Source organism: Brienomyrus brachyistius, chromosome 4 (genome assembly GCF_023856365.1).
Source record: "Brienomyrus brachyistius isolate T26 chromosome 4, BBRACH_0.4, whole genome shotgun sequence".
In the NCBI taxonomy this organism is placed as follows: Eukaryota; Metazoa; Chordata; class Actinopteri; order Osteoglossiformes; family Mormyridae; genus Brienomyrus; species Brienomyrus brachyistius.
Genome location: NC_064536.1, coordinates 21,167,242 through 21,180,765, shown reverse-complemented (window position 1 = coordinate 21,180,765; position 13,524 = coordinate 21,167,242). Strand labels below are relative to the sequence as shown.

The window sequence follows — 13,524 nt, the reverse complement described above, 5'->3', positions numbered from 1 at the left end:
TAACTACATGAAAAAATGTGTGGCCAGATCTAAAACCTGCAGAACTTCAGAGAGGGAGGAGGAGGGTTAAATCCTGACATTCGAACGGCATTTAGCAAGGCATGGGTACTATTACAGCACCTCCCCAAGCAGTTAAATAACTCATTACCATTTAGTATAGATTACTGCTTCTCACAGTTTGGCTTTGTCATGTCACCTAATTAAATGGAAAATGGAGGATGTGTTCAATAATGTTCTTCAAATGTTATCGATTTCTATATATGAAATTCTAGGAACAACAGGCAAATGATCTGTAGAATTAGTCCCTTGATGAGTTCTCAAAAATACAATACGATTGAGCAGTTTAAATTGAATTGAGTTTAGAAAACAAGATTATGTATTTTATATAGCATATATAATATTATGGTGTAAGAACCGATTGTTAGTTAAGAGATGACCCCACCACCTGAGGTACTGTACCTGTAATGGGTCACACGGTGCCCAATGAGCTGCCACATCTGTGACGATCAAAGGGGTGGAGCCACAGGCCCATCATCCTTATTGGATGCCAGTATATTTCAGACCAACATGTGACCATAATCACAAATGGAAGATTCACCCATTTTCAAAACCCACTTGTTCTATGAAAGGTCATGGGTGTCTGGACTCAATCCCGAACACTACAGGCAGGGAATCAAGGATAAAGGCACACACACCATTCACACACACACACACACACACAGTCACACACACCATTCACACACGCACAGTCACACACACCATTCACACACACAGTCACACCTAATTTTGGACTGTGTGTGTGTGGGGGGGGTGAGTTATCAATGCTAACCTAATGTAAAACGATTAATACCGGATTTTGGCCAGGCATATGTATAGAAATTTAATTTTATGATAAGCAATGACATTAATAATTGAAAAATAGAAAATATTTTGATCTTTGCTGTTGAGTTGCAGTAGACTAGACTTTTTCAAATGCAGAAACTTTGTTTCTTTCAGTTATCGTTTTAGATAAGTAAAGGTTTCAGCCATGTTTGTCACTTTGTATGAAAGTATTTCCTACGAAGTGAAAATTAAAGCGGTGTCATTTACAGGATTTGACTGCCATCTTCTGGACATGGACGGGAAGTGCAGCGCCCTGTTTGTGACATCCTTCTTTTCTGGACGGACGGCCAAACTCTCGCTATGTTAACGATACGTACCCACATACACAGAGCGCCGTCACGTTATGAAAATATAGCAATTAATATAATACATTATACGGTTTAAATAATCATTATATCACCCGAATTATTACTTTATGGTTTTAACCAGAAAAATTTGTCACTTAAAAGAGGAATTCACTGTCATTTCCTCTCGCCATAGTAATCTTTAATGATCCTTCGCTAATTTTACTGTCCCGACTACTTCAGTGAATAATAATTTTCTCGTTACAATCCAGAGGATTTTTAACATAAAGCAAACCACCAGAGACATATAAAATGACCAAGCAAACAAGAGGATGCTGTCCTTTATTTCCTTTAATATCGTAACTCTTCCGTCATTGTGGCGCTTTCGAGCGTTATGGCTTGAAGCTTTACAAAATGAAAGGGAAACCAAATATTTACAAAAAGTCTCTCTGTGCAAACAGACGTGTTCTTTTACAATGGCATCGGATCGCTCTCCTATCGTATCAGAAAAGCATGCTAAGAAAGAAACTTTGGTACGTTAACAAAAGTATACTATGCTTCTTGATGCACCAGTTTATATATACACGGGTAGTAAGTAGTTACTATTACTCAGTATACATTTAAACATCGATAACTATTAAATTAAAGAGCACACATGTCAGTGATGCTATTTTTGGGGAGTTATACTGGGCCTGTTTTACACAAAAAACTCCCCACACAGTGTTTCCAAATCGGCAATTCTAAGCCCAAAAATGAAAGTACAAACACCGTAGGCAGATAGGCACGGTAACTAGCAAAGACGGAGGACTTTGACCTAATATAACCCAGCGCCTGGGTTCACTAAACTGACAAACCGGTAGCAGGCGGGATCCAAAACACAGAGGGCAGTTATCCGCTACACAGCGTTCATCTCACACCGTGATCGTAGCTAATCTAGAAAGGTACAACTGTCGGTTAGTCTTTCAGTTCTTGGCAACATAAAAAACTAATATTAGATCAAAATATACTATATTCATCCAGTTTTTCAAAAAAATAAACCATTTCCTCTCCATTTTACACATTTTCATTCGGGTTAAACCTCGGAACAGGTATGCTCGTCCGCTTCCCATGCTTCAAATAATAAGTATCGCATTGTCAAACGTAGAACAGCGAAAAGCGCTACTGAAAGCCCCCAGAGCTAAAGGAGCCCCCGACCCACTGCACCCCACAAGCGATGGACCCGAAGCAGACTAGAGAGGACACCAAGCTGCATGACGCATGAGAGATGGGAATGCCGGCAAACCAAATCAGAGAGGCCAATGAGCAATGGAGACAGAATGCGGTTCCGCCCCTTGACATTAACCGAGCCAATCACGATGCGTCCTTGGAGGCGGCTGAGGCAGGCGGGACGGCGTATTTCCCGTTGAGCGGCTTGTGGCTGGTAAAGCTCGGTGTATGTATGGTTCGGATGCTCTTCCCACTGTGACTAAGGGAGGTGGGTGAGAGGGGGGAGGAAGGGGAGGGCCGGCTATTTTGGGTCTGGGTCGAAAAGGATGTGGGGTGACTTTTACCACTGTGGGCGGGGCTAGTGGGCTTGAGCGAGCCATTAGAGAGCGAGGGGATGTTGCAGGGGGTGGGGCGGGAGCTGTGGGGGGAGGGGATTGAAGATTTGGGGGAGGGCTGAGAGGGGGAGGTGGTGGGACTAAGGGGGTTAGTAGTATCTGAGTTAGAAGTGGGCTGACTTGAGATTTTTCCAGAACTAGGACAAAATGCTGGGATCTTAGAAGCAGGTAAAGTTGGGGGTGACGTTTTTATATCCCCACCAGCTTTCTTAGCCGTTCCATTTGCCTGCAAACAAAGATGCCAGGACACACGGTTTGTCAAACGAAAGAGGGAAGAGAAAACAAATGTAAAAGATGTGTACAAACAAAAGGTAAACAACACGACGTACCGCTAAAGGACCGAGGCTATTTACAAGTGAAACAAAACTGGGCTGACAAAAGATAAGCTAAGGGTGCTAAGCTATCTGTCATCATCTATGAGTTTATGGAAGTTTCTGGCGGGTGGGGACGCCGAAGAGGGTAAAAGAGGAGAGTCAGTAAGTCAGAGAGTGGGGACAGGAGGTAGAGAGAAGCACTGAGGTGGCGGCAACTGTAGAGTGCCATGCCCACACCGGGAAATTAGGGGTGGGACAAGGGCAGGAGGGGGGTATATGGGTTAGTATTTTAGTAGGGGCATATCAGTTTTGTGGGGGGTGGGGTGCACTGGGCACCCCGAATGGTGGGGATGGGAGGTGTTACAGAACGGTATGTATTCAGTAGCTGGGGCAGTGGGTGTTAGGTGGGTGCGGAAGTCATTATGACGTAATTTCCTGCCTGTTCCCGTTGTTGTCCCAGTTGACCGCGTGAGAAGCACTGGACGGCATAGGCATGCAAAAGCGGATGGCATGTAAGAGGTAGCAGCCAGGCACCAGGGGGGCATGCCATCCGAGCGATACAGGCAGGGGGGCAACCCCCCCCCATGACACAACAAACTCACAGCTCTACTCTTCACGGTCCCTCTCTCTCTCTCTTTCTCTCTCTCCCTCTGTGCATGTTTTATGAGTCTTACTGCCTCTCCATCGCAATCCTCTGGAGAGTGGAAGGCCCACCCCCACCCCCCAGCCCGGCCTACAGCAAAACTACCTGTCGGAACTGCCTGTGTGGATCCTGGAGGTTTGCCTGCTTTCCTGTTTTCTCAGCACCCCCTGCTGGCTGCCTGGGCTTGGCAGAAATGGGCACCGGCATCCGACTAGTCGAAGAGGCGGGGTTGGCACTCTGCGGGGTTTCAGACGGAGGGTGGGGAAGGTGGAAGGGATAGGAAAAAAAAAAAAAAAAAAAAGAGAAACCATATTGGAGGCAGCAGGTAAGACAGGGCAACGAGGACAGAGCACAGCTCGCACCAGACACTGGACCATTATGGGATAGGACCGGACCGCATGCAGACCGTGACCCAGAGGTGATTCCCATGCACCTGATTTCAGCTAAATGAGAGAAATAATTAAAAATGGCAGAATGAACCCCAGAATTTTTTTTTCTTTGAACCCAGTTCAGCATTTTTAAGAGTGAAATGCAAAAAAAGGAGGCAGGAGGTTCAGTAATATCATTGTAAATAAACAGCCAGTTAGAGTCTCCCAGCGATTTCCAGCACCTTGAAATACATTCGGTTTAGAATCAGCTGTTAGGAAAGTGGGGGGGGGGGGGGGGGCGAGAGCACCCAAAGATGAACCAAGCCACCAGTGCAAAGCCGGAGAAGCTAGGAGGACACCTGTTGGCTGGTGGGCACTGTGGCAGTGCCAGGCCGGGGAAGTAGAGCTGGTTTGTTCTTCTTACGGGTCAGGCTCTTACGAGCCTTGGGGACCGGCTTGACTGGATGTGGCGAGGGAGCCTCCTCCTCCCTGGCCAGGGGGTCACCGACCCTGGTCAGGGAGTCGGCAGGCTCTTCCGAAGACCTGGGTCCCATCTCGCTGATGGTGGTCTCTAGCTGCTTGATGGTTTGCTCCAAGCTGTCCAGTGTCCTGTAGGTGCTCTTGCGGATGTCGTCTGTCCGACATTTGGGCGGTGGCTCGGGTGGGTCTTTGGAGTGGCCGATCTCAATGCACTTGGCTTCCTTGTGCTGCTTGATGGTGCCGTCAGCCTCCTCCTCTTCCTCGTACACCACCACCTGTAGCGTCTTCTTGCCCGTCTTCGTGCCCGTGCGGATGGCCTGGCTCAGAGCCGCCAGCCGCTTCTTAGGGAATTTGAACCTGAACTTCTTCTTGGTCTCCTGCTTACCCTCACCCCGCTCCCCCTCACCCCTCCCCGGCGTGATGCACTCTCGTGCCCCGGGCTGCAAAGTGCCACGGCCTCTCTGGCCGTCAACCCCGTCCGCAGTTCTACCCACCGCATCGTTTCCGAGTTTTACCTGCTGGCCTCCGCTGTCCATTTTGGGCTCGTCCTCATTCTCCTCGTCGATAGTCTCCTCAGAGAGCATCCTCTCCAGCTCCTCCTCGCACTCGAATATAGTGGAGAGCCTCTTGTAGGCCGAGCGGATGTCCATGGGTTCATCAAAGATGATGATGACCGGTTTGGCGTCAAAGCCGTCCTCCTGAGAGGTCACCTCCTGGTCGCTGTCTACCTTCACCGTCTGCACTTGCCCAGCCCTGGTGCTCACAATCTTCTGGTACTCCCTGCAGGACAGGGCTTGCACCTTGCTGTCGGTTATCATGAAGGCAATGTTGTCCGGTGGGGGTGGTCCCTCATCTCCAGGGAGGTCCGGGCTCAGGGTGGCGTCACTGAAATCTTCCTCTGTGAACTCACGCGAGCCACTGGTTCGAGGTGCGATGTCTGCGCCTGTAGAGGATACAGCCCTTTCCACTACAATGGGTGGAGCTACAACCTCTGGGACTCTGCTAGGCACCGCACGATCCACCGGGATGTTTGGGGATACAACCTCAGGGCCTGTAGAGGGCAGAGACCTATCCACCATGATGGTAGAAGGTATCACCTCTGGACCAATAGATGGCACCACCCTTTCCACTGAGATGGTCGAAGGTACGACCTCAGGACTTGTATAGGATACAACCTTATCCACTAGGATGGTTGGAGGTATGACTGCTGGGGCTGTAGAATGCATCACCCAATTCACAGAGATGTTTGATCCTACAACCTCTGGGCCTATAGACCTTTCCACAGGGAAGGTGGAAGGTGTGGCCTCATTCCGACCGCTACCTCGCAGTGTCTCCATCGTCCCTCCACCCAGAGGTAGCTCATGTGACCCCGAGTCCTCTCTCCCATGGCCCCCATCTGGGGACTCTGTGGTTGCAGTTATGACCATAGGTGGGCTGGCTGGGCCATCCTCCAGCGGGCAGCGGGGGGCAGGCGGCTCATCGGCGCCACCCTCCTGCTGCCTTGGGGAAACGTCAAAAGCATTGACATGTGCAACCTGTGAGGGGCCGGCGCCGGAGCTTCTGCCCTCCTTCCGCTCTTCCGTGGCGTCGGCCGGCTGCTCTTTGGTAATCTGCCCCGTGACGTAATATATGACCTACGGATGTAGGGAGACACAGCGAATAAGCCGCGCGCTAACATCCAGGGGGTGACACGCGCTCACCTACCAGGCTCACGCCACGCCGACCCTTCCCGTGGCATGGGGGGGGGGGGTGCTCCAAATCCTAATTACCCTCCATGTGGACTGGAGCAACATACTCTAACACAGCAATTAAAGATCTTTATGTAAATCAGGCTGACCAAAGAAATCGGGCCAGGGTTGATGGATAATTTATCAGAGATTTACATGTTATCGATCGAGCGGTCGTCATAGAAACCCGTCATGCATCACGTCACGTACCCCCGGGCCCTGGCGGACCAGGCCGCTCCCGTTCTCGTCTGCCTCCCGGTCGTCGGGTCGACCCCCAGATTTCTGCTAGGACAGGTTACGAAGGGGGGGAAGGGACAACATTACAGCAAGGCTGTCTGTGGCGGCCCAGGGCCTTTTGCGGCCTCGTCAGGCAATCTAACAGCGTTTAACGCATGGACTCTCGCACTCACACACATCAGCTCGTTTTTTACATTTTTAGTAGGCAAAGCAGCGTGAGAAGCCAACCGCCAATCAGACGGCGTATTGCCACACTGCAAGCATTAATTTGCCGTGCTGTTTTAGCGAGACGGGCTAGGGGGTGCCCCACATGTCCCGTGTGAGTTCTTTAGTTGTGTGTATTTAGTGATTTAGAGGCAGACCCGTTAAAGCTCCGCTGTCTACCCTATGGAGCCAGCGGGAATTAATAAGCTCATTAACAAACCCATAACAGCAGCTTAACAAGCCTGGAATCTGGAGCCTCCAGACCTCTCAAAAGGAGGGATTGAACCGCAGATGTGAAAGCCTCTTAAAAGATGGTCACTCATGAACTATGCCCAGCACTGGAAAGCAAGCCAGAGATCACGCCTTACAGCAGCGAGAATAAATAACCAGATACAGAGGGTAATTAAGTCCAGAGACAAGAGTGGATGACTTCTGATTCTGATTTTCAGTTTTGCTCTCTGTTGAATGGGGTTGAGAACCATATACCACAAAAAATATGGACCAACATTTTGACCAACATGAAAGGAGATACCTTTGCACACCACTAAGAGGAGCTCTCGTACCACGAGTGATAAGCATACCATAGCTTGACAACCGCAGATTTCGAGCCTACAGAACACATTTTAGTACAATGTGGAAAACGAAGGCGGCAGAGGTAAGGAAGATAATTTGGAAATACAATTACAAAAGTCAGCTTTATCTTTCCCCAACCATAGATGTGAGAAAGTCGCCCAAGAAGAAAAGGCCAGAAAACCAAGAGATTTTGAGGAGGAGGATGATGAGGAGAATCAGGTTAGCCGGTTAAGGAGGAGGCCAAAGGGAATCAGCTGATGGTCCAATATGGTGGTTGAGATGGACAAGGGCACTCTGTGGGGAAAGAATCCACTAAAACAGCAAGTCCAGTTCTATGGATCTAAGGCCAAGAAGATCCAACCTCAAACTGTCAATTTAAACAAAAATATTACATTAATGAAGACTGTTAATTTCAGATTAGGACTGAACGTGGTTCATAATTAAAGTACATGTGGGAAACTCTGGGGGGGGGTGTTAATTGAAATGGTACTTTATTCAGGCAACGGGCAAGAAATTAAGCTCTTAATTAACTCATTTGGACTCTCAGAAGAATCATATAGAGGCAGTTAGGACCCAGCACACGAGCCACAGAGCAAGCAGGTGAAGTGCGATTTGCACATGATGCAGAGAAGTCAGTCTGGACTGATTCAGTCTGGAGCCGTTTATTAATATGCAGCCAGTGGTCACATGGTTAAGACATCACTCTCCCCATCCAAAACGTGCCATAGATTTCGGAGGAAACGAGTCAAAGCAGGAATTCCGAAGAAGTCCAAGGATCGAAGGGAAGGAATAAAAAAAATAAATAAAACAGGCAGGGAAAATATTGGGAGTGTCAGGAGATCCCTCGAGCCGTTAAGGATGTTAGCTGGCGGCCAGGCAGCAGAGGTATGAGTACAGAGCTGTCATTAAAGTCATGGCCAACAGGGGGAGCCAGAGGTCAAGCCAGGAGCTCAGCAGCAGCAGAGGCAGCAGGCGGGTCGTCGCCACATTCGTTACCTTGCGGTCTCTGGGTGATACCATGGCCCCGGGTCGGATCTCTCGGACCTGGGTCTCGACGCGAGCATGCTCCACAAAACACTTGGCCTCTACGTCCTTGAACGTGCACTTCTGGAAGACCTGAGGGGGTCAAGACGCAGTTGGCGTTTACGGGCCGCTTGGTCGTGGACATACCCATGCGAACCGTGGGCAGCCCCTTTGTCCCTAATTAAGCAATTAATACATTGACAACATAAGGTATGCGTCGTGCTAGAAGTCAGCATCTGTGCGTGAAGCATTTCAAGCTCAGGACGTTTGACGTTGATCCACGTGGTTGCTGCACACATAGACCTTGGTGGACTCCTGTGGCTTGGAACTGGAGTCCGTTGGAAGGATCTGTATACGGTCATGTGGTCCAGGATGCAATTCACCAGTATCACCAGCAGGGGCGAATAGTGGTCCGTGGAACTGAAGTGCCTCCCAACAGGAACAGCCTGGCTAGGGGTGGCCTGGTGCCAAAGGATCCGTCTCTGGGGCCACGTCTCTGGGGCCCCCTAGTGGGGATGGTGTCCGTGCCTGACCCTTTAAGAAGCTGCAACAAGCGTCGCCATTGCGTCCGGCACTTGCCGTGATGCTTGACGGCGACCCTGTCACCGAGCAGATGCTGAGGACATGCCCCATTCCAGACAGCCTCTCCGGATGACAGGTAGAGGCCTTGCCAGGGTCATAGCATGTGAACCCGAGGCCACTGGGCACCGTGTAAACGCGTGGGCAAGTTTTCTGAGTGCATCCCCCCTGGTCCCAGTACCTGCAGTTCCGCCATGATCCTATTGTCGTCATCCTCCTCATCCCGCACGCCGGATGCCGTGACAGGGGGCGGGCTTAGTGGCTTGGGCTTGCTCTCCGTGGGCGACTTGACCTTCGGTTTGCTTCGCTGGGGGGAGGTGGCCTCTTCATCCTCATCCTGAGTGGCAGGAAACAGTGCAGGACTGTATGCACCTTCTATACCGTAACACACCGGCCAACCGCTTCTGCACTTTGCACAGTAAAAATTAACAAATGGAAGACAAATTCCGCTGAGATTCTCCTTTGATCCCATGGGCCATGTCTGCTGCTAATGTCACTAAATCACAGTACAATAACCATAATCCCTGCCATCAACTGACAGAATATAAACATTTTAGTGTTAGGAGGAACATATACAGAAGGATGGTTTTGGGGGGACATTTTACCCAATCACTGAAAACATTCTCAGAACATTAAAGCAGTCTGTGCAGACCACACACCTGCGCGGTGACGGACTCCTTCCTCGCGGTGAAGATGACCTCGCCAGATCTCCCTGTGGTCATCCCTGAACCCAGTGTGTAGGTCTTCCTTGGAGGTGGGGGGGGTGGGGACTTTTTCTCTGCCCCCAGCTTGCCGACCTTGTCTGTGACGGCTTGGCTTAGCTTGTCCAAGGTAGGTTTGGGCTCTGTAGGGGGTTTCAGTGGCTTACCAGTTTGGTTCTGCTTGGCTGGCTTCTCTGTTCTGGGCTCCCGCACGCCCTCTGGTGGTGGAACACCTGCATACGTTGTCAGTAAAGGAACCAATCACAATAAGGTCCCACCTCTCCAACCATTCCTGCCAGGTATGCTAAGCCGAGATCCTTGCCAGATGTAGGAAAAGGATGGAGCCACAGATTAGATGGGCGAGAAGTAAATGACATGGATCCTGCCAGGTGACCCAGGGCCAACGGGCAGAGAACAGGAGTGGCGTTATCTCGGTATGACACACGTGTCCGACGGCTAGCGGCTGTTATGTCATCGACATGCCGCAACTGGCCGATTCCCTTGTGTCTTTCCTGAACAGTCAACTTGAGATCGTGCCAGAACTGCTGCTGGAAATCACCGACTCACTGCCATAGACATGGCAAACGATGCAGAATGGACTGACATGGGTTAGCAGTGTACTGGGGACTACATTTGCAGTGACTGGCTATGCTCTCGGAAAGCCAGTCCCGCTCCGTTTTAGCGCGCTGCATGTGCACTCCGGGGATGATGGGTACTCCGTAAGGCTCTGTGAAACTAAATCTCTCTGAACTAACCGGGAAGCCTTTCACAGCTGGTTCAGGCTAACGGGAGGAATGGATTCCACAGGCACACGGCCCAAGCGAACAAACTCAGAATAAATTACACCTAAATCCGCCGTGATTCACGGCGACATTCTGGCTCTGTCTCCCGGCGCGACTTGGAGTCCTGCTGCTTACTGAGTGGCTTCATATCACCTGTACATGTGCTCAGATCCTGATCGCTGGTCACCTCCTGGCTGCTAGGACACTATGGTTGTGTGCACCACTCCTCATGTTATCTTTGCACACGTGTATATCAGGATCACCTGTCACTAGGTGAGGGTCCAGGTCATTCAGGGAAGGTGACACAGAAAGCTGTAAATCACTCTGTCACGCATAAGAGGGAGTTCATATAGATTTGTGCATATTTGGATGTGGGTGTTTTCTCTGCGTAGACTAGGGTTGCAAAATTGTGGGAATTTGTGGTAACTTCCCATATATTCCCATTAATTCCCATGGAAAGTTTCCAACTTGGAATATTTCCCAAATTCTCCAGCTTAACTTCCCATGGCGTGCAGAAGGTTTCTGGAAATTTTTCCACCCCTTTGCAACCTTAATGTAGACCGCTGTTGCTGAAAAGCAGTACAGTTACGTCTGCATTCATCACCAGAGTCATCCTCTCATTGATGGTGGCCATCAGCCTACCTAAGAGCAGCATCTTGCCTGAGAAACATCTAGAAAACAGTGTCTTCTGCTCATATAACATACTCGGCTTGGTGCTCTCAGATCTGAAGACAAACTCGCTGAGGCACCAGCTCTAAAGCGGGTCCAAGCTCTCACCTGAGGGAGGGCACACCACTTCCTGGGCATCAACCTCATTCGGCTGGTCAGCAGAGGGCGCTGGAGAGGCCTCATCCTGACTTGTCAGCTCCATGCTGGGGAAGCCCTTCATCATGTTGGCCTGAGCCTCCTGGAGGACCTTCTCGAAGTCCTTGCCATCGTAGTGGGTCATGTTCTGCCTCTTTTCCTCCCAGTCACGCTCCGCGGCCTGTTGGGAATGAGCAGCGATGAGTCATGTGGGATTTGTGTCAGCGCTCGGCGTAGTTCCTTCTCCCCCGTGTTAATTCATTATGCTGACTTTCACTTTATAGATGTGATAGATTTTCCTGGAATGTGAAATTCAGTGAAACTCTAATAGGACTAAACACATTAAATGGTAAATATGATAAAATTCCAAATGAGCTAAAATGCTAGACACATTAAAATGCAAAATGTGCTAAAATACTTCATAGGGTGAAAGGTCAACAACACAAGTTAAAAATGCTGGGACGTGTTACACCTCTGGGAAGGGCCCAGTCTAGGGACTACCTCGATAGACATGGCCCTCTGCTGGCTCTTCTCCCTCCTGGTGTGGATCTCCTCAATGAAGAGGGCCCTGCTGTCGGTAGCTGGCGGCTCCAGGATGGGGGTGGGACGTTCCCGGGTGGGCGGGCCTACGGGTGTGGAAGGGGGGCTAGCCTGGCACATAGGGGCAGTGGACTGCTGGGCCTGTTGCCCCTGGACAGGTGAACTCAGAGTCTGGTGGATGATCAGCGGGGCTGGAGACATGAACTCAGAGCGGATGGCAGAGCCCTGGCCTTCAGGCCGGAGGGTAGGTGGTGCCCGGGCTAGCTCTGGGATATCTGCCTCCAGGGGCTCCGTCTCCAGCTCCATCCTGGGCTCAGGGACTTCCTGATCTTCCACTGTGCCGTTCCTATGTGGCAGGAAAGGAGGCGGGACAATCTTTGCAATACAGGTTAAGTAGACAGCGCAGTGGATAACGCGCTGGTCACTGATTGGCTGATGGGAAACTACAGCCATCTATGCTTGTCCTCATGCTACCTGTACATGTGCCCAGATCCAGAAAATACTGCAGAGAGGAAGTGCGGAAACTTTTAATCTTTTCTTTTTAATACTTTCTCTCTCCGCTAGCATTAGGGAGATAGGACTTTAAGGGCTTAAAATGTGCTAAATACACAGAAGTATTTTGAGCTTAACAGGGTTGTGGGTTTGAATCCTTCCTACAGTGTCTGTGCATGGAATTATCTTTAATTAGCGTGTAGTGTGTGTCGATGTACCTGCAATGGACTGGCATGCGATCTCAGAAAATCCACTGCATTGTACCCAGTGCTTGCTCAACTGCTAAATCTCCTTCTCAGTAGCACAACAGCAAAACCCTCCTGAGTCCCAAACCAACAACCACATGGTTGATGACCTCTAGGCTGATCTAATAATCCTTTGTAAAACTGGACAGAAGAAGTGGTGGGGGTGGGGGGGGGGGGTGAGGACAGACCACTCTAATGAATGAAAACTACCCACGGGGGAAGAACAAGGCCTACATAGATACCTTACGAGGCTTATTTTCACCCCCAGTGCCCTCAACCTAGAGCCTAAATACAGCCAGAAGCCAGACCCCCTCCCTGCAGGAGACTGATTCCCATTGAGACACTACTGTTGTACCTGTCTTGGGAAAGACACCTAAAGCAGACCTCCTCAGTGCCGAACCCTGAAGGACAAGCAGGTCCAGCATCACCACGTGACCAGCCTGCTTCTCAGTATCAATGGCTTCACTAAAGGAAATGTCCATGACCTATGATTGTGTTCAAGGGTCCAACAGCAGGGACCTCCTTACCTCTGGAGGCCTCCCAGCATGGTGGTCAAGATCTTCACCCTCTTCAGCATGCTGTCCAGCTTGTGGGGCTCCTCTTTCAGGAAGCGCACCGCCTCCACTTCCACCCGCAGCACTGCCCGCATCTTGGCCTGCAGGGCCGGGAACTCTCCTGGGGAGCATGACCGTTATGATTATGCCAATGGTGGAGTAAAAAAAACAACACTGGGTCTAAACATCCCAGCTGGCGCCAAAACATTCCCCCCATCCTGTCAACAACAGCCCTGTGACTTATCCACCGTTCCAAATAAAATCTGAGTGTCTGACCCACAGAAGCTTTGAGAAAATAGAGTGCAGGGCAGAGTGCAGGGCAGAGTGCAGGGCAGAGTACTGGGCAGAGTACTGGGCAGAGTACTGGGCAGAGTACAGAGCAGAGTACTGGGCAGAGTGCAGAGCAGAATACTGGGCAGAATGCAGGGCAGAGTGCAGGGCAGAGTACAGAGCACAGTGCAGGGCAGAGTACAGAGCAGAATACTGGGCAG

The 13,524-nt window shown here is 50.3% G+C and overlaps 1 protein-coding gene across 15 annotated transcripts in view; it reads right to left on the bottom strand.

The window, feature by feature from the left end:
• Positions 1–1,491: 1,491 nt before the first annotated feature.
• Positions 1,492–13,524, bottom strand: part of si:ch211-285f17.1 (sickle tail protein homolog) — a 120,603-nt gene continuing 108,570 nt past the window's right edge. For all 15 annotated transcript variants that reach the window (XM_049012393.1, XM_049012390.1, XM_049012389.1 and 12 more), the window contains 10 exons: positions 13,007–13,154; positions 11,704–12,088; positions 11,176–11,383; positions 9,575–9,849; positions 9,097–9,252; positions 8,310–8,429; positions 6,510–6,584; positions 4,452–6,206; positions 3,830–3,961; positions 1,492–2,993 (listed from right to left, as the gene is read on the bottom strand). In XM_049012393.1, coding sequence (XP_048868350.1) covers positions 2,517–2,993; positions 3,830–3,961; positions 4,452–6,206; positions 6,510–6,584; positions 8,310–8,429; positions 9,097–9,252; positions 9,575–9,849; positions 11,176–11,383; positions 11,704–12,088; positions 13,007–13,154 — 3,731 coding nt within the window. In that variant the 3' untranslated portion in view covers positions 1,492–2,516. The remainder of the gene's footprint in view (positions 2,994–3,829; positions 3,962–4,451; positions 6,207–6,509; positions 6,585–8,309; positions 8,430–9,096; positions 9,253–9,574; positions 9,850–11,175; positions 11,384–11,703; positions 12,089–13,006; positions 13,155–13,524) is intronic.